At 39.8% G+C, this 23,043-nt stretch overlaps 2 protein-coding genes across 3 annotated transcripts; one reads left to right on the forward strand and one right to left on the reverse strand.

Moving 5' to 3' along the window:
• The first annotated feature begins 3,009 nt into the window (after nt 1-3,009).
• Nucleotides 3,010-7,328, forward strand: cep72 (centrosomal protein 72). The gene is made up of 14 exons (XM_074683502.1): nt 3,010-3,326; nt 3,500-3,627; nt 3,935-4,127; nt 4,212-4,320; nt 4,568-4,725; nt 4,828-4,877; nt 4,970-5,012; nt 5,207-5,407; nt 5,544-5,725; nt 5,847-5,940; nt 6,026-6,204; nt 6,287-6,413; nt 6,491-6,602; nt 6,726-7,328. The coding sequence occupies exons 1-14, from the start codon at nt 3,251-3,253 to the stop codon at nt 6,784-6,786; spliced, it is 1,713 nt and encodes a 570-aa protein (XP_074539603.1). The 5' UTR covers nt 3,010-3,250; the 3' UTR covers nt 6,787-7,328.
• A 79-nt stretch (nt 7,329-7,407) lies between these two features.
• tppp (tubulin polymerization promoting protein) lies at nt 7,408-22,579 on the reverse strand. Of its 2 annotated transcripts, none has more exons than XM_074683505.1 (5): nt 22,348-22,579; nt 15,288-15,368; nt 14,317-14,652; nt 10,604-10,757; nt 7,408-9,480 (listed from the first exon to the last, which is right to left on the reverse strand). In XM_074683505.1, exons 2-5 carry the CDS (start codon nt 15,299-15,301, stop codon nt 9,268-9,270), a joined length of 717 nt encoding a protein of 238 aa, XP_074539606.1. In that variant the 5' UTR covers nt 15,302-15,368; nt 22,348-22,579; the 3' UTR covers nt 7,408-9,267. The 2 variants fall into 2 exon arrangements, with proteins under 2 accessions (XP_074539606.1, XP_074539605.1); XM_074683504.1 differs by lacking the exon at nt 22,348-22,579 and adding an exon at nt 16,026-16,358.
• Between the last annotated feature and the right edge of the window lie 464 nt (nt 22,580-23,043).

Raw genomic sequence — 23,043 nt, forward strand, 5'->3', positions numbered from 1 at the left:
TAACATACTTTGTAACATTCCACTTTGTCTGATAAACCATGAACTGAAGATAAACTGCAAAAAAATATTTGCATAACAAAAATCTGGACTGCACACTCAGATATTGAACACATGGAAAACATGCTTGCTACCTTGAATGCCCTGAGCTCTGAGAAAGGCATTTCTAACAGAGGGGCTTGATGCAGCATATGCTGGTTGAACACTGCAGCAAAACTACTGCTGCTGTAGCTACTGAACACCCTGAAATCCTGAGAGAGAAGCTGCAGTGTCCAACAGGAATAAAAATATCTTTGGAAGAAAACACTATGAGCAAACAAACCCACGCAGAACTAACTGAAGTAACAGTGATTTCAAAAGATGAAGTCATTTATGCTTTCCCTCGAGAGGCACTTTAAACCAAGGTAGTCATTTCAAAAAGTGCATTGATATGTTTGAAATGGGCACGGTGAGGTATGAGCAGGGCCAAGAGCTTGGACCACTGCAGATATTTAACCTGTGATACTGCTGAGGCTGCAGAGCAAACAGAGTCCATAAGTGAGGCAGCTGCATGGTTTCCAGATTCTGCAACACTAAAATGTAAGCAGAGGGATGCAAGGGGAATACCAATGACCTGAGAGTGAGTGAGTGTCTGTTTGACACTTAAAAAATCTTCACAAAAGAAAGTGAAAGAAAGTGAAATGTTCCCATGCTGGCTATACATCAGAGCAATGCAGAAACTGCTGTGAGCTTCCTGTTATAAATCATGACTGTGGTCTTTGTGCAAATAAGTTTGTTTAATGATGGTTTTATCTGCATCTATGGTTTCTTATTAAACTGAGTTCAGTCAAGGTTTAGTCTCAGGGAAAAACAATAACTGTGTAGTGTAGCATGTTTGTTTTAAGAGCAGCATTTTTCCCTAATTACAAACTGATAAATCTTTTAATTTCATAAAATAGTTATTCAATCTCTGTTAACACTGTTATTTCAGTCTTATTTATCACACTGTAATTGAGTTTGCTCCCTCCTACTGATATTGATCTGTTGTACTGCTATCGACTTATATGATGTGTTTACCCAGTCATTTGGATGGGGTTTATGTTGCAGTGTCTGTATTTTTATAGCTTAAAATGCAATAAACAATGCTTCAGAAAAGTGCATGTAGTTATCTACTTTCCAATATTATTTCACTATAGTGTTTATTTGGTCAGACCAGTGCTTGCTTATTTGTATTTATTTTAAATATTAAAATTAAACTAAGAAAGTTTCAAATAGATGGCTAATCAATCAACCATCTGTTAACCCCTGCTCCTCTGAAAAGTCATAGCATAAATGTGTTTTTGATCAGTTTTTATAATGTAGTGTAAAAAGTTTTTTGTCAGTTTTTTGTATTATGAGTGAGGTTCACTGTTGTAAAGCTTACTCATATCCACTCCCACCAAAAGCTTAAAATTAGACATACTTTGTTGCCTGAAAAAACACTTGTCATCTTTAAATAAAAACAGATCTTGACCGACACAGAGATCTCTACTGTCTCTATTGTCCTTGTTATATTATTCAGTGACATCCGACAGAAATCTGTGGAGGGCCTGTGTGGAGGCCCAACAACCAACAGACATTGAACCCTTTAAAACCCATACCATGAGCCCTTCTGTAGCAGCTGGAGAAACAAGTGGAGCAAAAGTGTTTGATCCGCCTGGTGGAGACATCAGTAACGGGAGGCTGAGGGCCACACCTCCCAGGGCCCCTAAAGCATTACTGGCCAACAGACACACAGTCAGACAGCAGGACAAGGAAGACAGGCCCAGGCAGCGTGTCATCACTGTGAGAGCATCAGCTGAGAGCCAGTCACAAAGTCCCAGCAGTACACAGGAGCCCAACAGGAGAATGTGTGCTGTGTTGTGGTCTTCACTGAGCCACAAGAAGTCAAAGGAGACCAGAACTGAAGCAAGGACCTCACTGGCCCACTCTACTTCTCTCTGGATAGAAGTGAGGTAGGAGCTGGAGGGATGCAAGATACACAGTGCTGAGGAGAGTCCAAGCAGAAAGAGCCCCACTGATGGAGCCCTGTGACGCTACCGAGAGATAAGGAAGCAGAGTCAGTAAAACATTAGGAAGCGAGACCCGTGTTCATTCATCATAAGACATTCTGATTGGGAAAAAAAGCTTTGGGATAATCAAAAACATGTAATGCAATGTAAACAGGCATTTAAGTTTGAGAGTACCAAATATTCAAAACAAAGAAAGCCCAATAAAAAGCTATAGCTTAGTACATACTTTTGTGTCAATTACATTCCTGTTTATTTCCTTATCATGTGATTCGCTGGTTTGTCAGTAAAACAGATAAACAAATCTAAAAATGCTGATCACAGTTTGATTCGAGCCTAGAAATCACACTGAACCCAACCAACACCTCAGCTAACAAAAATAAGATTGTAAAAAAAAGTGTGAAATAGATGCAGGGAACACTAAATACCACTGATTGCCTAGTTATAGTAGGTAATGCTTTCACATTTTTTTCTAAATATAATTTATCATGGTAATACATTTCGCTCATGTTTCATTGTGCTCATTGTTTAAGAAAGCACATTTTGCATCATTACCCGTTTTACTTCCTTTAACACGGTAAGTGGAACCTACCTTAAAGAGTGTGTAAGAGGAATGCAGTGCAGTGGCAGACAAAATGATGTCAAAGGACGATGATATCCACTCACAGGACGCCATTGATCCTGGGAAATGACGCTTGTCAACATTCACGGTGTTGACAACAAAACCGTTGCTAACGCCGACACAGAAAGATGCTTTAAGTGTTTACAGTAAACTATAAAACGAAAGCTGATGTGTTTCTGAATAATGTTCGATACTATATGAAGGCAACGATTTGGCCCACAGAGACACACAGAGGACTAAAACTTTCAGCGAGAACACTAGCACGTTTGTTTTGACATGTGACGAGTCTGGATATGAGCAGTGCGCATGACCCCGTAGAGATGCTTTCAATATAACTCGAAAACTCTAACATTGTAAGGCAAACAAAGCGCCAGACGTACCACTAGCAGATATGCACTCATTTTAGTTCCCACTTTGCAACATTTTGAAGAGAAGTAATCGCGTTTTCTTTAGTATTTATATCTATCATGCAAAACTGTTCTACAGTCAAAATTCAACATTTGATTGTGTGAGTAGAATTCAGTGCGCTAAGGTAGAGTGAGAGCGCAGTAGGATACGCCAGGCTTCTCCGAGTGTTCCTGAAGGCAGCTACAGTTCGAAAAGTATGGCCGCGGAGTGTTTGACAACTGCAACAGAGCAATGGATACGGGACAGATTGAAACTAAAACATCCATGCCTCGGTAATTTCAGTTTTTGCTGATATAGAAAGCTGTAAGGCAACGATTAGAAACTAATACTGAGGATCCAGTTGTTGCGTTCGATACCCGTCACGCTAAGCTAAGCTAATATTAGCTCAGGAGCAATAACATTCGTGCAGTGTCTTGACACATTATTGAAACTTTTTTTTTTACAGGCGATGTCCGCTCACTGAGTCTCCCTGGAACTAATCAGGAGAAGATCAGGCATTTGGGAAACTCATTAAACAACTTTGTTCGTCTGAAGTCTCTGGACCTCTCTTGCAATGCGCTCGTCTCAGTTGAGGTAAGCTGAAGCTCCTATGTTTGCCCTCAAACGTGGTTACATCTGTTTCCTCAAAGTCTCCATGGCGCTGCCTAAATTATTCAATTTCTCGCAGTCTGATAGCAACAACTATATGCCTTAATTGTTGTTCACAACTTCTTACATCAACGTTGAGATATCTTAACTGATTAAAATCATTAAAATCAAGGATTTTTTTTCCTACAATTATTTTTAACACATTCACTAGCTTATCCTGGAGGTAAATAAAAGAATCATCATAATGAGATCCTTACCTAACCCCCTTTAACCCTTGTTTTCTCCACTTCAGGGAGTTCAACATTTGAAAGTGCTGGAGAGGCTGATTCTCTACTATAACTGTATTCCTTCCTTTGAAGAGGTGAAAGTGTTGTTTAAGTTGCCTGCTTTGAAAGAGTTGGACCTAAGGCTGAACCCTCTGACCAAATATTACCCAAAGTACCGTCCCTATCTGGTACATGCCATGCCCAATCTGCGTAAACTAGGTAAGATATAGCTGTGGTACGTAATTCAGCCAGCCTGTCTCAGGTCTGTAAGTAAATCGTAAGACAAAGTCCCTTTCTTTTCAGATAGCTGTTCTGTCAGAGACACCGAGCGAAAAGCTGCTATTATGCAGTTCTCCTCTGATCTCCTTCCTCAGCAGGAGAGCTCTGCTTTGAATGAGGCTGCTGAGCAAAGGTACCATCATTGATCGTTTGAGGCTTCACTTAATGAGAACAGCTCAACATGATAAAACCAATAGTCTCAATAATGTTGGTGTTTTCTGTGCTTAGAAAATTTTGAAATCTGAAAGAGAATTTTTGGATATGCTTGATTTATTATATCTACCTTACTGCCCACTCATGAAGAAACACACAGCACCTAGATTTATGTACTCTTTCACAATAAATTTGCTATATCTGAGTTGTTAGCTTGTGTTTTTCAGGTGTGGTAATCGTAGACTGGCTGTGGTTGACCAGCTAACTAAGAGGCTGTCTCTAGTGACTGACACAGATGATACTGTTTTGAATTTTGCTGAGAGGTATCAGGAAAGTCAAAATGAAACTCAGTCCCTCTCTGCATCACTACACAATGAGCCATATGGTGAGTTATCAAAGTAGAATAAAAAATAAAAAAAATCAACACATAAACAAAGCAGAATCACAGATTTATATTCATGTGTACTGTTTGTTTCTGATCACAAAGAGGGAGAATCTGGAGACTTTATAGACCAGATAAGTTCTACTCCAGTACAGGTAATATTAACTTGATTATAGGTGAAATAATGTTACCTGTCTGTAAATTTTAATGATCCATTATGCATATTTTGTGTTCTTGTTTTCTATAGGATTCAGCTAAATCCATTCTCAGGTGTCCCTACAGAAAGTGGGGTAAGTTATTGCAGGATCAGGTAGATAAAGAGTGTTTTATTAAGAGGACTTTCTTCCAGTGACCAGATGTAGAACCACCACTAGGTGGTGGAAGAAGGACATTTTTCTATGTTAGGTTCTTTTAATCATCAACATTGTCTTTTTCAAAGGTCATCTAATACTATTGTTTTATGATTTAATTTGTTATTGACCAGATGAAACAGAGTCCAAAGTGTCACATGTGAAGGAACAACCTCATAAAAAAAGCTTGACCTCATTAAACGTGACTGAAAGACCAAAGGTGTCCTTCGGCCCATTTATAGAGGGACATGAAGCAGCGCCTGGAAAACAAAAGCAAAAGGAAAACGCCAAACAATCCAGACATGTTGCCCGGGGACATTTTACCCCTAATCCTGGTAAGAGCTGGATGTCTGTACCCATAGATATTTCAGAAAATGATCTTTTTACAAAGGCAGCATTTATCCACAAATACCGTATTTGATTGTATTGTAAAGTTAATGAATTTTTCTGTTTATTTTTGTCATTTTCCAGATCAAAGTCGCCCTCGTAGTTCTTCATTTATTAATATCCGGCCTCCCAGCCCTCGTAGGCCTGGTTTGAATCTGTCTGATCCCTCCAACCCCATCTTACATCCCCCAAGGCTGACTTATTCCAGCTTTAACAGAACAGAAGGGGGCTCCAGTCTGCTGCTACACAGGGAGAAGAAAAAGAGGGTGGGAAGTTGTCTTTATGTTTTCAGACTGAACCATTATTTGTTTTTCTTGAATTTTTGAAAATAACACATCCGAGGTTGTCTGTTTTCCTTACAAACTTATCCCTAATTCTATTTACTAGGGAAGTTACCGGAAACCCCTGGAGATGCTTCTTAACCTTGTGGACAAACACTGGACAGGGGAGAGGTCTCTGCATCATAACAACAACTTCCTGTGTGAGTTTGGTTTGGAAATGCAGTATCTGATCCCAAGAGCTAGCGATAACAAATGTCTTCTCATAGTTTCTATCTTTGGCTGTAGCTCAAGCAGTCCAGATCCTCTCCATGATGGAAAGTGATATTTCCAGTCGGGAGACCGAGGTCAGGACCTTAAGACAGGAAGTTGATGTGCTTAGCTTTCAAAGGGCTGCAAGAGAGGAAGAGCACAAAACTGAAGTTGGTAACCTCGCTGCTCAGCTGGGGGAAGCTCATGGTGCAGTTGTGAGTAGATTTAGATTTTAAAAAATATATTTTTGAGCTTTTAGTAGCTTTGCTGATCACATGTATTTACTCTGACACACAGGGGAAACTTAACGAGCAGCTGAGGATCGTGTTGGAGGAAAATGTTGCGTTGCAAAAACAGCTCATCAAGCTGGAGCGGCAATACCTCAAGTCACTGATGAAGAGTTCGCCCATGACTCAGATTAAACGTGGGTGTAAATGCCATGTGATTGTTTATTTTGCTGTCTCCCTCATACTCTAAATCTCTGTGCTTGCTCATCTTTAGAGGCTCAGACAGAAGTGGAGGAGCTGAGAAAGGAGATTCAGGGGTTGAGGGAGAAAGTGCAGGAAGCGGAGAAATCCAAGGAACTGTCAACGACACTGCAAGAAAGCCACAGGTAAGAGGGTACAGGCAATCTTAGCGGTGTCACTGCTGTATCTACACACCCAAAAACAACCGTGATCAAACACAAGGAGTGTCTGTAATTGACTAGTTGTTTGTGGTCTGTGTCTGACTGCAGATCCCTGGTGGCTGCCAATGAATGCTTGGGAGCTGAACTGAAGGGAAGTGGGGGACTGTGAAGGAGTGTTTGGAGATGCACACTACGATGAAAATATCAAAGCAAAACATTGCCCAGGGTCTTAACAGCTCTGCATGGTGCCCAGCAGCTACAGACTGTTTTCAATTCATTTTTAATTTATGTCTCTGCTGTTCATTTCTTGTGCATATTAAGTGCACAGTTAAGCCTATGTATTATTGCAAAATAATGCACAGGCTTGGCTTGGTTTGAACATTTACCTATGAAAAAGTGTGTGTGTGTCAAAGGGTTATAACTTTTATTTATTTTTAAGGAGAAATGTTAACAAGACGGTTCTCATGTATTTTCTGTGCACGGTGATGTCTCTTTGCTATTTCCCCCATCTTTTTAGGTCACTTGTGTCTCCATCTGGTTTGTACACTGTAGTGGAATGAATGCATGTAGACTCCAGCTGCACAGTGACTTTATTTATACCTCAGCCTTAGGGCTGGAAAGCTGCATGCTTACACACTTTCCCCTTACAAACACTAATGCAAAGACCCGGCAAAGCAGGTTAGAGCGTGTATGCTTCCACTTAAACTGAATGTAGCTTTTATTTTTATGCAACTGTTACAGGTCACTGGTTGGTGTTACTTCACTGATTCTAAAAAACGACATCAGAATGTAGAATTTGACTGACACCCTTTAACCAAGTCAGCGCAGGCGGGTGTGTTTTTTTTTTATTTTCAATGATGCACTACAAATCATGAGCACACATTAAGAGGCCTTAAGAACAAGAACAAAACACACGGCATGCACTGGGGCACAATATTACATTAAGTATTATCTGAGAGAAAAAAAAAAAGAAAAGAAAAAGATATTGTTCCTCCACATTAAAGGTGCACAGTATTTGGCATTAAGCACAGAAAACAGATCATACTTGAGCTACTGAAGCAGACGAAAACCAACACAGCTAGTTGATGCACGATTCTTCATCAGCTGAGGCTACAGGTAGTGTGGGACAAGTGCTGAACGAACACTGTCACTATGCTGAAAAAATATTTTACAAAAGTATTTTTCTTGCTTGCAAATGTTCCCTTTTTCCTCACACTGTATGTTATGATGCAACAGTACAAAGCCACGTTTGTTTCAGCTGAATTTTTGCCATGGATGATGTACCACAGATACTCCAAATCTTCATCAACAGACAAGTAAATTAGCATTGGAGTGAAGCTGACTTTGTACATGTACAGGTTCATACATATTGATTTTAAGCAATACAAGTTTTAATCATGATCCCACAGTTTTGATATTTTTTTTTAGCAAGACAATATTTAAGTCTGTCCAGTAGTCTGTCCTCACAGCAGGCACAGCAGTTCAGATAAGATATGACAAACTCCTACTGTCATCTAAACGCTTCTGAATCAAATGCAATATACAAAACATGCACAAAGTACAGCAATACAGAAAAAAAAGTCAGTGTCATAAATTAAGCCATGTGGCTACAACTTTTTTTAGAATATACACCATCTTACCACAAATATATTATTACTACTGTATAGAAATCTAATGAGGAAATATAAGTCAAATGTTAAAAATACAATCTTGTACAACTGAGCTCATCTACTGTGGTTAGAGCTTCCTTTTTCAGCTGATTTCACCAAAGTCAAATTTAAAATCATTTGTATTTAGGTAGACTTGAGAGGATATGGTTGATAACATCGTAAAAGAAAATGAGGAATTCCCATTACTTTTCTGCTTAGAGTGTTACAAGTAGACCCACTGAAAAGATTAACACAGAAAGGCTTTTGTTTTTATGTTTAACAAATTCACAGGAGTAAGAGGAAGTGGCAAAGGTTAAACATGTTCAGTCTAAACCGAAGTCTAAGTCTACCAAAGGCAAATAGTTAAGTGACAGATCTTGTAAAATAATAAAAACAAAGAGTAGATTTTGGAAATGTTTGACAGGTTGAGATAGCAGACAAACATCAGACATTTAAAAAGGAATTAACATATTCAATTGTTAAAACATTAATATCTGTGTCACAAATGTATGGCAATTATCCTTAAACTCTGCAACACAAATTAAAAATGCATCTCTTCAGCCAAGTAAGGGAATAGAATGATTTCCATATGAAAGTGCAATGTTGTTAATTCATCAAACCGTCATCCCACTTTTGTTTTTCTTGGCATGATTTTTCTGTTGTGCTTGTTAAATATTATAAGGCCCTATCATAACAACAAAGCTTCATTATTCATAGCATAACAGTTTCTCTTTTTTGTTCTCCTCAGTGTTTGGCAGTAACTTGCAATCAAACAGGAATGTACCAGCTGGTGAAGACTTTGTAAAAATAGATGTAAACAGTTTTCCAGTTCTCACACTTCACAGAGAGGAACACAAAAACTCTCTTTCAGACATACACATACACACAAAATAGATGGGTGGGAAATATATGAAATCCTATTCTTTTGTGCTTTCTTTGACAACTTTTTTTTATAGAAAATTATCCTAGTTGATCAAATGTTTATTCCTCTTCCTTTGCCCTCACATGGGTTTGCCCACTGTGGGTTTATTCACTTTTTTTTCATACGACCCTCGATGTTTGTATCCTGAGACGTATCCTGAGGTGTCAACTATGTCTTCTCTTCCTGCCTTACCCTTCCCGCGCCCTGTTGTGGGGTCAAAACGCTCCTTGTGTGACCCTGTAAACTTGGTGGTGTCTGTGAGACGACTCACAGTTGGGGAAGCCACGGCTCTCTGTAAGGAAATTTAAAAAAAAATCTCTGTTACTGCAGGTGGTGACACAGCGGGCATCATGCTAAGGCTGGTAAGCACAAATGCTATTCTTACATCATACTAATTTTGTTTATAAAAGTAGTATGCAATTAGGTTGAGTGGCAAAAAAAGATGAACAGACCATGAACATTTAAAATCTGCTAAAATCATCTAGATCCCAAGTCAAACAGCATCCGTCATGTCATAAACAGCTATCAACTACAACTCACAGCTTGTTAGCCTCTTACCAACAAATATTACTGTTGGCTAGGAAGCAGCTAAAGGCTATCATCATTTACCCGTTTATGCTAGCAGCAACCTCTGTCTATGAGAAATAAAGCCAACTAGTTAACACTAAACTGGCAGTTTCTCTTGTGTCTGTTTGAGGCTACGCCAGGAATATGAAAAACCACTTACACTTCCATTCAATTAAGACCATCTTTACAGCAAAAATAAAAATGTTTATTGCCTGGATGATAGAAAGTTTTGGTCTGAATAGCTTGTTCCTTCAGTGGCAGAGAAAATATCAATATTACAAGTTTTACTTAAGGCACAGCAGATTTGACCACATGCTGCAGCTGTTAGCAAGGAGGCTAAAGGCCTTCTTCCACTGCCTCTTTGCCTCCTGCTAGCTTAATCAAAGCTAGTCTGAGACAACATTTACACAACGGCAACTGCCATGGACAGGCTTCAAAACTATCCTGGATGCTTTTACAGAAACTTTGTCCATTTTTTTTTTGTTTCACATTTTGTTGTTTCGCTAAATATATTAGTAAAGGCCAAAATAATTGTGCTAACAAAACTTTAGCCATGAGCTGAATGTTCATTTTAGCTGTTGTCCAGAGTTAGTTTACAAGGTTACCGATAATGTTGTTCAACTTTAAGTATGACAAAAGGTCCCTCTAGGTTTTCCCTTCAGTCCTTCATTACTATACAAATAATAACACTTGTCAGATAGCCGAGGGTTTCTAAAACTTGAAAGCTGAAACACGACAGCACATTCAACCAGCAGACAAGCTTCCCTCTCCAAGCATAACATCAGAGGAAAAAAGCTGCTAAGTTTGGTGAACAAAGTCAGTAACTATTAACAAACTTTGAGACTCACCGTGACTCCAGAAATAACAGGCGTCTTCCCTTCTATCAGCTTGAAGACCTCCGCCTCTGCCTCCTCGCCTGTCTTTTCTTTGTATTTCTTCCTGGCCAGCTCTCCCAGGGCAGCCTTGAACTCATCAAATGTGATGTTGCGACTGGATTTCTTCCTGAAATGTAAAAGAAAAAGAAACTTTCATATTTGATGACACTTTATTCAGTGACACTCAAACAGTACGTAACCCATACATGCATTTGCTGAACTCAGTTGCTGTCTTTAGATTTGTTTTGTGAGCAGCTCCTCTCTGTGGGTTCTCAGTTGAATTTTAAAGCTGAAAAAAAGAAAGCGGACACAGAGCAATGTGTGATCACTCTGACATGGCAGATGTGAGACACGGCATGGGGATGGTATTCCTAGAAGATACATAATAAGAAAACTGTCATTGTTTGGATTTTGTCCCTTGGTATGACTCAGTACTTCAGCAACTCCACAAAAATACCATCACCTGAAGACCACCTCTCCTATCATTCTGCAGATCTTCAGTTATATAGTTCAACTCCAGTAGTCAGGACATACGGCCCTGTATTTCATTTCAGTCAGGGGAATTCAAACCTGTTTATCTCTGTCTACTCACACGTAATGTCAAACAGTTGTAACCCTTAAAGCACCATGCCACACTTTATCCTTATCAATCCCTCTCAAGTTGTTTAACTGGCCACGTGCCGGCTTCCACTTTAAAGTGCATAGTAACACAAACATAAACAGCCATTGCTATGGTGATAATTCACCAAAACAACAGCATATAAAGCCTACAGTCTCCTGGGGCAACTTGCTGTCATAGTTACAAGCTACAGTAAACAAGGGTGTTTTGGTTTATTATTAATTCAGTTCATCCAGTGACCCTTTTTGTTTGGGGGATCTTTCAGTGATGAACATTTGGGAGTTTCATTTCTGTGCGTCTGTTCCATGCTGTGTATTGTCAGGAGAAAACTGGACTTCCAGTCTCTTCCTGCAGAAGACAGCTGTGATTCCTCTGCAGATCTCTGAGGAGCTTTTAAAATTTCTTGTGCCATCAATTAGCTTGGGTTTCTGATCTGAGGTTATAAGAGGTTTAGAGCGGACAGAGGTTAAAAGGAAGGTTGCAATGTGGGCAACTGTGGCACCTGACCTGCTGTTTTTCTACACGAGTCCCACCATCTGCAGAACATCATCCATATGGACACGACACGCTTGTTGGCTGAAATTTTTCATGCAAAAAAGCTCCCGCCTACAACTGTGCTCAGCGATGAGGAAGCACAACCGAAGCCCAGAAAATGAAGCCACCATAATCACACTCATGATTAATTAGCCCATACTAGATTCCTGCTTTATCCATACTTTATACTGTGGTGCTTTGGCTCCGAGCAGAGACAGCACAGACGCAACGTGCTTCAGTAGACCTCCATATCCACATAAACAAGGATTCATTCAACCATACAGCAGTCAGTCAGAGCTCATTAGGACATTTAATTTGCATGTGCATGCAAAAAGCTTTGACACTGATTAAAGAGAAAGTAGATTTCTGCATCTCTGGCATGGCAGCCCTCCCTGGTTCATCCATGCCTCCAGTCAGAAAGCTACATGAGAACGAGCCCCTCCCCCAGCCTGCATCTAAAGCTGAGACACGCTCTGTGTAGACAATCTTTATCAACTCATTAAAGGCTGGTTCATATGCATGCTGTCCTATCTTAAACCCTGATCAGAACCTGCTGGCTGCAGAGTCTGCAAACCCACAAGTCAGACACACATCCCAGGACAGAATGTAAACAATGTTACACAGATTAGCCATGAAGAGGTTGCGTGACAGGAAACATGTTTTCTCTGCCCTCAAATCTTTGATGCGGTAACACTTTTGCAAATTTGTTTAATATTTTTTTTTGCAGTGGAGCAGCATGCAAACAGGTTTTTAATCCCACAGTCAGCTTTAAGTTCCCTCTGCATCTGCCAAGAAAAAGGTTCACAGCAGTAAACATGAACACCCATCACCATGCCAACAGTGAAGGTGGTGATGTGGGTGACTCCAGATCATTAAAACGAGGGCACTACTTTGCTTTCCAAAAGCAATGAGATTTCTTAAGTTAGTTGCCAAAAAACACAGTCGCTTATAAAGCTGCACGACCTGTGAAGACTCTGTTAAATGTGTAAAATATAAGTAATCTTATGCTCCAGCCTGTTAAAGTTTTTACCTTCCTTGATCACATCAATGTTAGTGTTTAGACAACCAAATACAGACGAAGATTTCTTTTTCCTCTGGCAATATATTTTATGAGTTTGTCTTATTAGAATTTATGATTATATATTTCAAATTACTTCTACAAGTCTTTCTTTGGCACAATGTGGAAACATGAAGAGCAGTTTTAGCATCATTTTAATGGTTGTAGTCATGACTTCAATAGTGTTGAATCTGCTTTTTAAATATTTAATCTTCTCTAAACATCTGTGTTACAGAGACAGGAACAAACAGTCTCAAAGAGAAAAATAACACCAAAAACCATTTTGGATTCTCCTCTATAAACGTGTGTACATAGAGTGAAACTATGATTACCAGCGGAAGATGGAGAATCCACTAAATCAATATGAGATTTCCAAGCAGACATTTTTTAGGGCTTCCTCTGTGACAAGACTGGATGAAAAATGGCTTCAAGCCACGCTCCTCTATTCTGGTGCTTTGTAGCAGAACAATCTTTATTCAAAACATTCAGCCAGAAGAAAATAAAGACTGAAAGCTGCTTTGTGTCTAAATGAAGACTTTCATAACCACCATGCATTAAAGCACAACCACAAATTTAGCTTTCTGGATGCAAGTGTGTAGAACTTTCATTCTGTATTTTACTGAAATTATAACACTTGATGATGCAGAGAAGACCTCTACTCTCATCTTTCCTCCAGTCCAAACAGTTTGACTCTTGGCTCACTGAATTTACATAAGCACAGCTGTACAGATGACAAGTTTTGCTTCTTTGGTGAAATGATAGTAGAGACACATTTTATTATTAGACTCTACTTAAATCAAGCACTGAAGGATGAATCAGACTTGCCTTGGGAGGTACGGGATGAGCCATCTTGGCCCCTTAGCTCTGGCAGCTGTTTCTGATGGACGGCTCAGGCTGAGCCAATTTCATATACAACACAAAAGCAACTTCCAAAATACAGCCAGCAAACAATGCATCCATTCACTACAGACAGTGAGCAGAATACTGGCTTTATATTATCCATGCAGACACTAATGCAACACGTAGAAACAGCTGACAGCTTCATTATTTCAAGTCAGTTCCTGATGCCCTTTCAGTCAGCTGGTGTACAATAACGTTGGTGCCTGTTTAAGCTAACTGTCTGCTGAAACAACACCATTGATTTAATTGTCTGAGTGCTAGTGAAACAAGATAGGGTCACTCTTTGTAGCTCAATCCTACAGTTCACAGACAGTCTTAATATCTTCTGTGTTCTTACAACCACAATGCTTCCATGGCTGCAGCACTTAAGTGACCTTTCAGGCATGCTGATCTGGGTGACTAAGCCCGTTGTCATCTCTGCTGCTGTCATAAAAGAGCACAGTGCTGTAGAGGCATGTCTGAAGCAAGATCTAATCTGGTTCAGATGTTTCCAGACTGATTTAAGGTAACTCTATCAAACTTTCAGAGAACTTAAATAATCTAACAGACTCATCCATTTAAAGCACTCTTTCTTACTTGACTTTGCTGAAGACGATGTCCACGTCGGTGAGGGTGATGTTCTTGCCGTCGATCACTCCACAGTCCTTGCAGAGCTTGGACCAGTTCTTGCCGTGCATCTCCTTGCCCGTAGCGCGAGTATCACCGTGGATGGCAAAGCGGCGGAATGACTCTTCCAAAGCAGTCAACTCCACCGGCGTGGACGAGCCCACACCTCCTTCACTGGTCCCATTGGACTCAGTTGAAAGCCTTTTGGATGTCCGGTCTCTGGACTGTTCACTGTGTGGCCGCATTGGAACTGAGCCCATGTTGGGATGTTTGGCCGTCTGGACTTTAAAATCCTCATTGTTGTCTCTGAGATGGCAAAAATCACATCATAAACTGATCATCCGCTTAATGTGTTTGGAGAAGAGTTTAGTTATGCATGTAGTATTCTTTGAAACATAAAAAAACAGTACAATCTATAAACAAAAATAACACGAGGACTCTACATCTATGCAATCCACCACTGCATTGATGGATTTATCAACCAAATGGAATAATTTCTTCCAAAACTTCTTAAATTCAATGTGTTTGAGAGGCATCTAAACACACCTTTCACACCTGAGAAAGAAAAAAACGATCTTTGGAAGAAATCCATCAAATCCATTCCTATTCTGCAAGACTTGCAATGGACAAAATCTTCTGCAGAAAGTAAACAGTGTGTCATGCCTGCAGGTCAGAACACAGCCTACAGATCTGTCCCATTTAGTAAGGTCCTCTTGACTTAGAGGCAGGTTCAAACTGTCCAGAGCGATGTGTGTTTCTGTGCTCACTCTGCCTGTGAATGGGCAGATGTGTTTCGTGTTCTGGAGCAGAGGTGAAAGATATAAATAGATCTCAGTGGAATCCAAAGGCACACAAATCAGAAACCAAGAGAGCGGATGGATATTTGACCTAACACAGAAGTTGTGAAGTGGAGCCTCAAGTGTTGATATGTGGAAACTTACTTTTGGTCTGCCATGCTTGTGCAGGAGTTTGGTTCCTTCTGTGCAGTGCCTGTGTTAGCTGACTTCAGTTTTCTCTTTGTGCTGTGGACAAAATGAGAACGGGGGTGAACACTGTGAGGGGCTGTGTCTGCACATACAGGGTTATGGTGAAAGAACAGAAAAAAGGAGATAAATCACAGAAATTATCAACTAATCTCTGCCATAAAAGAGCAGAGTTCCACTCCTTCTCATCACCCTTTTATCAATCACAACTACCAGTGACATAATGTCTGATCCAGTCTGACACTCAAATAAAAGCTCATTTCAAGGAAAAGCTCCAGTTTCCACATCTTCAAAAGAAACAGTTTTCTCTTTATCATTAAATTCCTTACAGGCCAACTTCTGCTTGATGTTGTTTGTTGTGACAGATCCTTTAAGGATGCACTCACCCTGTTACACCTCCTACTTAAGACGATGATTTCATTCAGTCTGAGTTCAGGGATTCCTCTCTAAGCACATCATCATCCTCACAACAGCTCTACACACACAGCAGCAGCAGCAGCAGCATTTCACCTTCTCAGCTGAGCCTTGCTGGAACCACATCTAAAGCGCTTATGTTAGTCATCGTTCATTCATTCAGATGGAAAAAAAATCAAATTCACATGATAATACAAAAAGGAAAAGCACACTCTGACGCTGGATCTGCTATGATTATGTAATCCTGTTCTATCTTACCAAAAGAGATAATGCTCTGCTCACCTTTCAGCTGTTCCCATGCTCAGCGCAACATCCTTAAAGGCTGGTGTGGGCAACGCAAAAAAAAAAAGCTCCAACAAATTCTCTTAAAGAATCTACTTTAAATCTAACTAAAATCGTTTTTACAGACAAAAACAAGATGCAGACCACAGCAAGATGCTGTCTGCTCAAGCTAGCAACGCTTCTCACAAGACCCTCAAGTTGCCAGTGAAGAGCGTTCACTCAGCCCCAGTGACACAATGTGAAGCGTCACGTTTTGTGTCCACCACCCTGAGGCCAACAATCACAACCGTCACCTCGCTAAGTACAGTTGGCCCTCAAATTGGTACAAAAGTCCCAAGATTGACACAGCATAAAGCCATTATATCTGTGAGTCTTAAGGGGAAAAAAGAAGAGATTATTAATGTCTATGAATAATGCCATTCAGTGCAGCACGCACTGGGAACCTATTGTCCAACACGAGTGGCTCTTCCATCCAACCCATGCCCATTTCTTCACACATACACGCGTGGTGACATCGCAGAGTAGCACTATTGATGGAGGAGAGTTTGTAGTCATATGTCATCGAGGGCTCTAGCCAAGTCACTCCAGATGGAGTGACTGAGATTGTTCAAGCCTCAAACTTTATTCCAGACAAATATCACACATAGGGTGCTGATGTAAAATGTTCTTGTGTATAAAACTACTGAAAAGAACAAGATACAGGTAACCACTCTAAATGGAGAATATCTGCAATATTTTAATTGTATGTGCTCATTTTTTTTACACAAGTGTGTTTTTCTGTGTGTAAAACTGTATGTTAACTGTTGTTTAAATGTCCCTGTGTGGGTTATCCTCATTAAACAAATTTAATCCAAACAGATGAGACAGAGGATAAAGCAAATCAGAAGATCACTGCATAACCTCCTTTTGAAAATGGCAAATGTGTGACACACCATGTGTTACTTTGTGGATCTCTTTTTGGTAAATCTATCTTAAAATGTCATCGGAAAGTCGTGGTACGCTTCCACCACATTTTCTCAGGGTGATTCACATCCCTTCAAAACCTACCAAAATACTTAAGATATTATATATTTAAGATATGTAAGATTAAAAAATTAAGCATGTATAGATCAGAGAAACTGGAAACAAACAGGCATTTTACCAGGGAAAACAAAGATAAGTACCAAAATAATTTCCACACACCAGAATAGTTGGTGAAACATATTATCAACATCTCTGTTGATGTATTCCCTGAATTTCTGACAATAGATTGTTAAAAGTTGTAATGAAGCCATTCACCACTGGAAGGGGCTGAAGTTAACAGCTTCTGCCATAATACCATGATGCTTTCTTCAATATAAACCAGCTCAGATGAAAGATGGCATCTCATATTATAGTTTGTGATAGTTTAGCAGTATTTTGATCAAGAAGACTGTAGGGGTGGGTAAAAATATTGACAAATCAATGCATCGAAATATTTCCTTGTCCAGTTCAATATCGATTCAGCAAATCCTCTGAATCAATTAATCTCCTGGCAAGTTAGGGGGACTGTGCCTGTCATTTGCGTTGTATGGACGAGGGCCACCAGAGACCAAACAACAAAAAAATGTCAGCCAAAGCAGCAGCAGCAGCAGCATAAAGCCAGATCCTTCGGCTTTCAAGTCTGACTTTGGGTTGTTTTATTGCTCCAAAACGTGAGGTGACATACCACATATGTTCACATGGGGCATGAAAATCGGTCATCAAAGCATTTAAATCAATATCAAATCAAATCAAATTGAATCGTGAGGTTCTTGGCAACACCCAGTCCCAGAAGACGGAGACAAAAGCATATGCCATGCCAGACTAGACTGACATATATCTACTTTACCAGAGCAACAGACAACCAGTATAGAGTACGTAGTAAAAACACAGACACAACACTTTACAGACACTGCACTCTGCTACTGCGACATATGTTGCAAGTCTTTTATTTTATTTTATATTTGTTTTAGTGGTTAATATTGCTGTATCTATTCATTTCTGTACTAACATTATTAAAGTTTATTTATCTTTTTTTTTATTTAAAACAACATTTAAGTGTTGGATTCTGTTCTTTTTATGTTCACATAGCCATAATGACATTTAAGTATCCTCGAGTCCACCGGCTTGTAAACCTCAACCAGCAAAAATGACTAGAAGCTGGTGGTGCTAGCTCTGCTAATGCTAGCTACACACAGGCTAACATACAGCAAACCAATCAGGGGAATTACTGTAACACAGCTGAACAAAAAAAAAAGGTAATTTATTTGTGTCTTTGTTTGGGATCAGATGATCTCTGTTTCATGCACAAGCTTCATCTAATGCCCAAACTAACTCTCCATCATTAACTGTTTCTGCACTTCCTTTCAAATAGATCAGCAAAACACTGTGTGTATTCCTTTGTGTTTCAATGACAGAAGCCAAATCTTAGGGAAACAAAGGAATCTTTTCACTCTACTCCTCCAATTTACAGTCAGTAGTTTGAAGAGGCTGAATCCTCAGTAGAACAAGGCCATTCAAGCCACATCATGTTCAATACATGAGAGAGAAAGGAGAGAGGCCATTAACGCCGCACTGAATCTAGAGGTCTGAAGAAGAATACACAGATAAAGAAAATGAGGTGTTCTGACAGCCGACTTCATCATTTAATTACAGACTGGTAAGACCACAGACAATCTAAGTGGTAATATTTTTAGCCTCCATTTATTAAATGTCTCATTTCTCATTTTTGAATAGTCATCATTAAATTTTATCAACAACATGATATCACCACTACATAGCCTACTGGTCTAGCAGCTCTTTAGTTACTGGCATTAGCGCAGCTGTTGAAAAACTGATATTGGTCAAACACTACTTTAATGCACAAGAAAAAGACAAATTCACCCATTATGTCGGTTCAGTTTTGTCCCATGCCTTTTTTTCTGCCCTACTTTACCACATAAAAAAAGGAGAAGCCATTTGGTTAAGGGCAGATCTCCAGAGACAAATCTGTGACTGGATGACAGCATGCTTACATACACTCGCCTTCTGGCAAAACACTGCACAGATGAGTGCTTTAGCTATAAATTGACCCATTTTGAACTGCATCTATTCATAGCAACAATACGCTGGAACATTCTATTCATTCTCAAGAAGGGAGATCAGCCAGCAGACAACGACACGCAGTCTGGAGCCGCAAAAACAATGAATTTTGTGGTTTACTTTTCATTTGGCGGATGGTGTAACTCAAAAAATGATGTTGACTGTGTGTGTGTGTGTGTGTGTGTGTGTGTGTGTGTGTGTGTGTGTGTGTGTGTGTGTGTGTGTGTGTGTGTGTGTGTGTGTGAGTGCGTGTGTGGGAGAGAGAGAAAGAGGGAGGGAGTGAGTAGGGAGTGCTTAATAGCTCCATCATGCCATCGCAGTGGTACACAGAGATCCCATCTGCTTTCTTTCTGGACCAGCGTTGTTTCCAGGCTGCTGCTCAGGAACGTGAAGGTGTCAGTCAGTCAAAACCATCATTAACACACTAACAACCCCCACTCTGCTCTGGACTGACCTCCATTCACGATACACCATGTCTGCTAGTTCTCTGATGCAAGCCACTAACATCTGTTTTCCAAAAGACATCCATGAAATCACAAGCCGAAGAGTTAGAAAGTTTTTTTTTCAGTCAGTGTCATTCACACCATAAAAAAATCAACCGTCATTTCTCAGATAATCTGGCAAATGTTATAGTTCAAACAAAATGTTTAATTTTTGTGGTTTTGTACTGTTGGTTTCAAAAGAAATCTGATGAGCCCATCCGAAGGTGTTTCAAAGGAATAGCGACAGGCAGGGGCATGTCTTGTCTTTTTATACAGGGATGGCTAAACTGAGGCACTGACTTGTGCAGGGTTGATGAGAAGTACATGTGCACATGCAGACAAATAAACAGCATTTATCAACCATCTCTGTCTTCACTGATGATCTCAAATTCAACATCTAATCATTAAGATGCCATACGGATGTTTTATTCCTGTGTATATTATTCATATTTTAAAAAATAACACATCCGTGTGATGGCATATTTATACCCAAGGATCAAAGGTACAGTGTGTAGACCCTCAGTTTTTGAGGGACACCACCATGTGTGATATTTGTCTGGAAAAAATTGATAACAAATTTATCATCAGTGGGGTAAAAGACTTGATTGAGTAATCAGATATATATATACGATCCAAAATTGAATCAATATAATTAGAAAAATTAAAAAAAATATCAAAAAGGAAGTCTTGTTGCAGGTCTCATAAATCATAATGGAAGGGTTTGTTTGGATCAATAATTTATTACATCTTGGGCAAAGAAAGTCAGAACAAAAATATGAATGGATCTGACTTGTTAAAATGTAAAAACTTTGGCCTATTTGAAACAACTGTGTAAAGAAAAAAATAAGAAGCTGTTTGGCCTCAGGAATACTCAAAGATGATCCAAATATCAAAAAATGTCTGAAAAAATCTGCATGCTAAATCAAGCAGGTGATAGTAAACTGGTCTGGGGTATCTAACAGGATTTGTCTAGAACAACATAAACGCAGCGGTTTTTCCTATAGCACACTCTAAACACGACTTCCAGATTCCACCACCTGACATCACTTCATCACACCTCTTAACTATTTCAATTTGCCCCACGTGCATGACATCAGCACACTGCAGTGGGGTCTGAGATCACCACCATGCTGTCTTTGTCAGTCCTCCATGCCTCCCTACACCCTTTAACTGCTCCCTGAATCAAAGATCTTGGCAAGCATTGTACAAAAAAAATAGTAAGGAGTTTGAAGCAGGTTACAGTGGTTATTGTTGGCAGGAGTAGCAGCAGGCCAAATAGAGGTATAAGGCAGAGTGGAGAAAGCCCAGGGGTCCTTATGCAACCCTACATTTGTGAGGAATACATGATAGAGCACAACTGTCCCTGACATGGCTCAGATGAAGAGAGACCTGTGTAGCCGGCAGCACATTAACCCTGAGCTGAGTCCAGTTTGAGATTCAACAAGCCAGACTGTGTTGTATAGTGTCTCACTTCATTAATTAGAGTCACTTCCATTGTACTGCTTGGAAATGCCAAATGTCTAATGTGTCTGTCTCTTTTCCAGTAGCTACAATCACAGAAAAATTTAAACCAAATACTTTGTGCACTAGACATAACCCTCCTTGATATTAAAGTCAATATGAATAAATTATCTCCCTTCTGTTGTGCACAGTTAAGACAATGCCGTCCAAATACATCACTTCATTTTGCCTTTTAGCATTGCTTCATTTTGTCAACCTGACCTGAATGTGAGTCATCACAAACCAAATAGTCTAATTTACACTCTGAGGTAAATTGTTTGTGACAGAACCCGAAGGCTCTTGGACAAATGCAATGAAACCTACTACAGTAAAAATCTGGGACAAACTCAGTGAGTGTGACCTCTCTTCATGCATACATAATTCAACCTATGGTGAGCAAATGCAGCTATAAAACTACTACATAGTAAGAAACTTAGCCTACTTATTATTCAGTCAATAAGCAAAAATGTTTTTCTTTTTCAATTGGTTTAAATCTCACTCTGATCATCATTTTGTTCACTAGCAGTGGAGCAAAAACATGACATTTATCTCAAGTTTATCCTATTACTCCATATTAGTCATCATTAGGAGCTTAATCCACAGAGAAGCAAGGCAAAACAAAGGGCATGAATCCCTTTTTCATGCAAAATTATGTAACTGCTTACATGTAACCTAACTGTTTGGCATGAAGGCTGCAGCCACAGGCCTGAAGGATTGTCAGTCATTCTCTCTAACCAATAATGACGCTAGCTGGGGAGCCCTCACTGTGGCTCTCATAGAGCCCGCGTTTAAAACACAAACAGGAGAAAAAAAAAGGTTTGTATGTGTTAGTGGAAGCGGTTGCAGCTGCCAATGTGTCTGAGCGAAACACGTTACATAAACCCACAAATGCCAGATTCACACAGAGTCCACGTGATCTGTTTGTTATTGTCAGACCTTAATACGTAAGATGCCAGTGCAGAAAATGGCATTTCAGGTAAAAACACTGTGTGTCTTGAGTATGAGGTTTTCACGCTTTAACACGTCTATTTCCCTTTAATTGCAGGCTAATTTGCATTTAGTAATTATTAATAAGCATGCAATGGTATTATATGAAATAATTTAGACATCCCCGGGAATCAGCTGAAATTGTGTAGGCTGTCATCGAATTATTCGTTCGATACTGTGAGAGAGAAAAAAAAACATGCACAACAGAAAACAATCAACATAACCACTGCTCCAGTCATTAAAGTTATAATGCTGAACTGAATTTTAGTCACCTCTTTGTTGAAATCCTCCACCTCCCAATTAAGTTCACAAAATCATAATTGCGCGTCGCGGTCTCCTGAACTGTTTTTCCTCCCTGCTGCTTGAGCTCTGGTCCGTCTGCTCTCGATGGTTCAGTCCCTCCGAGATGCTGAAGAGAAACCAGCCCGCTGATTGGCTACCGCCTTGTGCGCGAGCCTGTTTTCCTTTTTCCTCGTTGTTGTGGGCTGTGTGATGGTGCTTCGGTGCTCAGTAGAGCGCTGATAAACAAGCAGTTTGAGCTCGGAGCATCTTATTTTGGTGCACAGGGAGGCGGAGGTGGAAGATGTAAACAAAGGATGGGGTTGGTTTTATAAGGGGAATCGTTGTTTCGTTTACAAACAACCTATTTAAAGTCAAGCAGGGGGGCAAATCAGAAACAAGTGGTCACTGTATCATCAAAAAATATATCCCTGATCAGTGAATCCCAAGATCTCCACGCTGGGAGCCTTGATTTTTATTTTTATTTTTCGGTTGGACCAAAGGAGTTGACAATAAAGGCATATAGCCAAAAAAAACATGGATTAAAATAACGATATTGTGAAAATTACAAGTCTATGGTCCAGCAAAGGACAGTGTTACACAATCAGCAGTGTAGATTTCTAGCTGGACATGAGTGACCCGTTATGTAACAGCTATCCATGCTGATGGTTCAGATGATGTAGTAGTAC

The sequence above is a fragment of the Halichoeres trimaculatus genome, unplaced genomic scaffold, assembly GCF_033239565.1.
Source record: "Halichoeres trimaculatus isolate MK-OKI-2021-1 unplaced genomic scaffold, fHalTri1.1 fHalTri1_scaffold_12, whole genome shotgun sequence".
Lineage (NCBI taxonomy): Eukaryota > Metazoa > Chordata > Actinopteri > Labriformes > Labridae > Halichoeres > Halichoeres trimaculatus.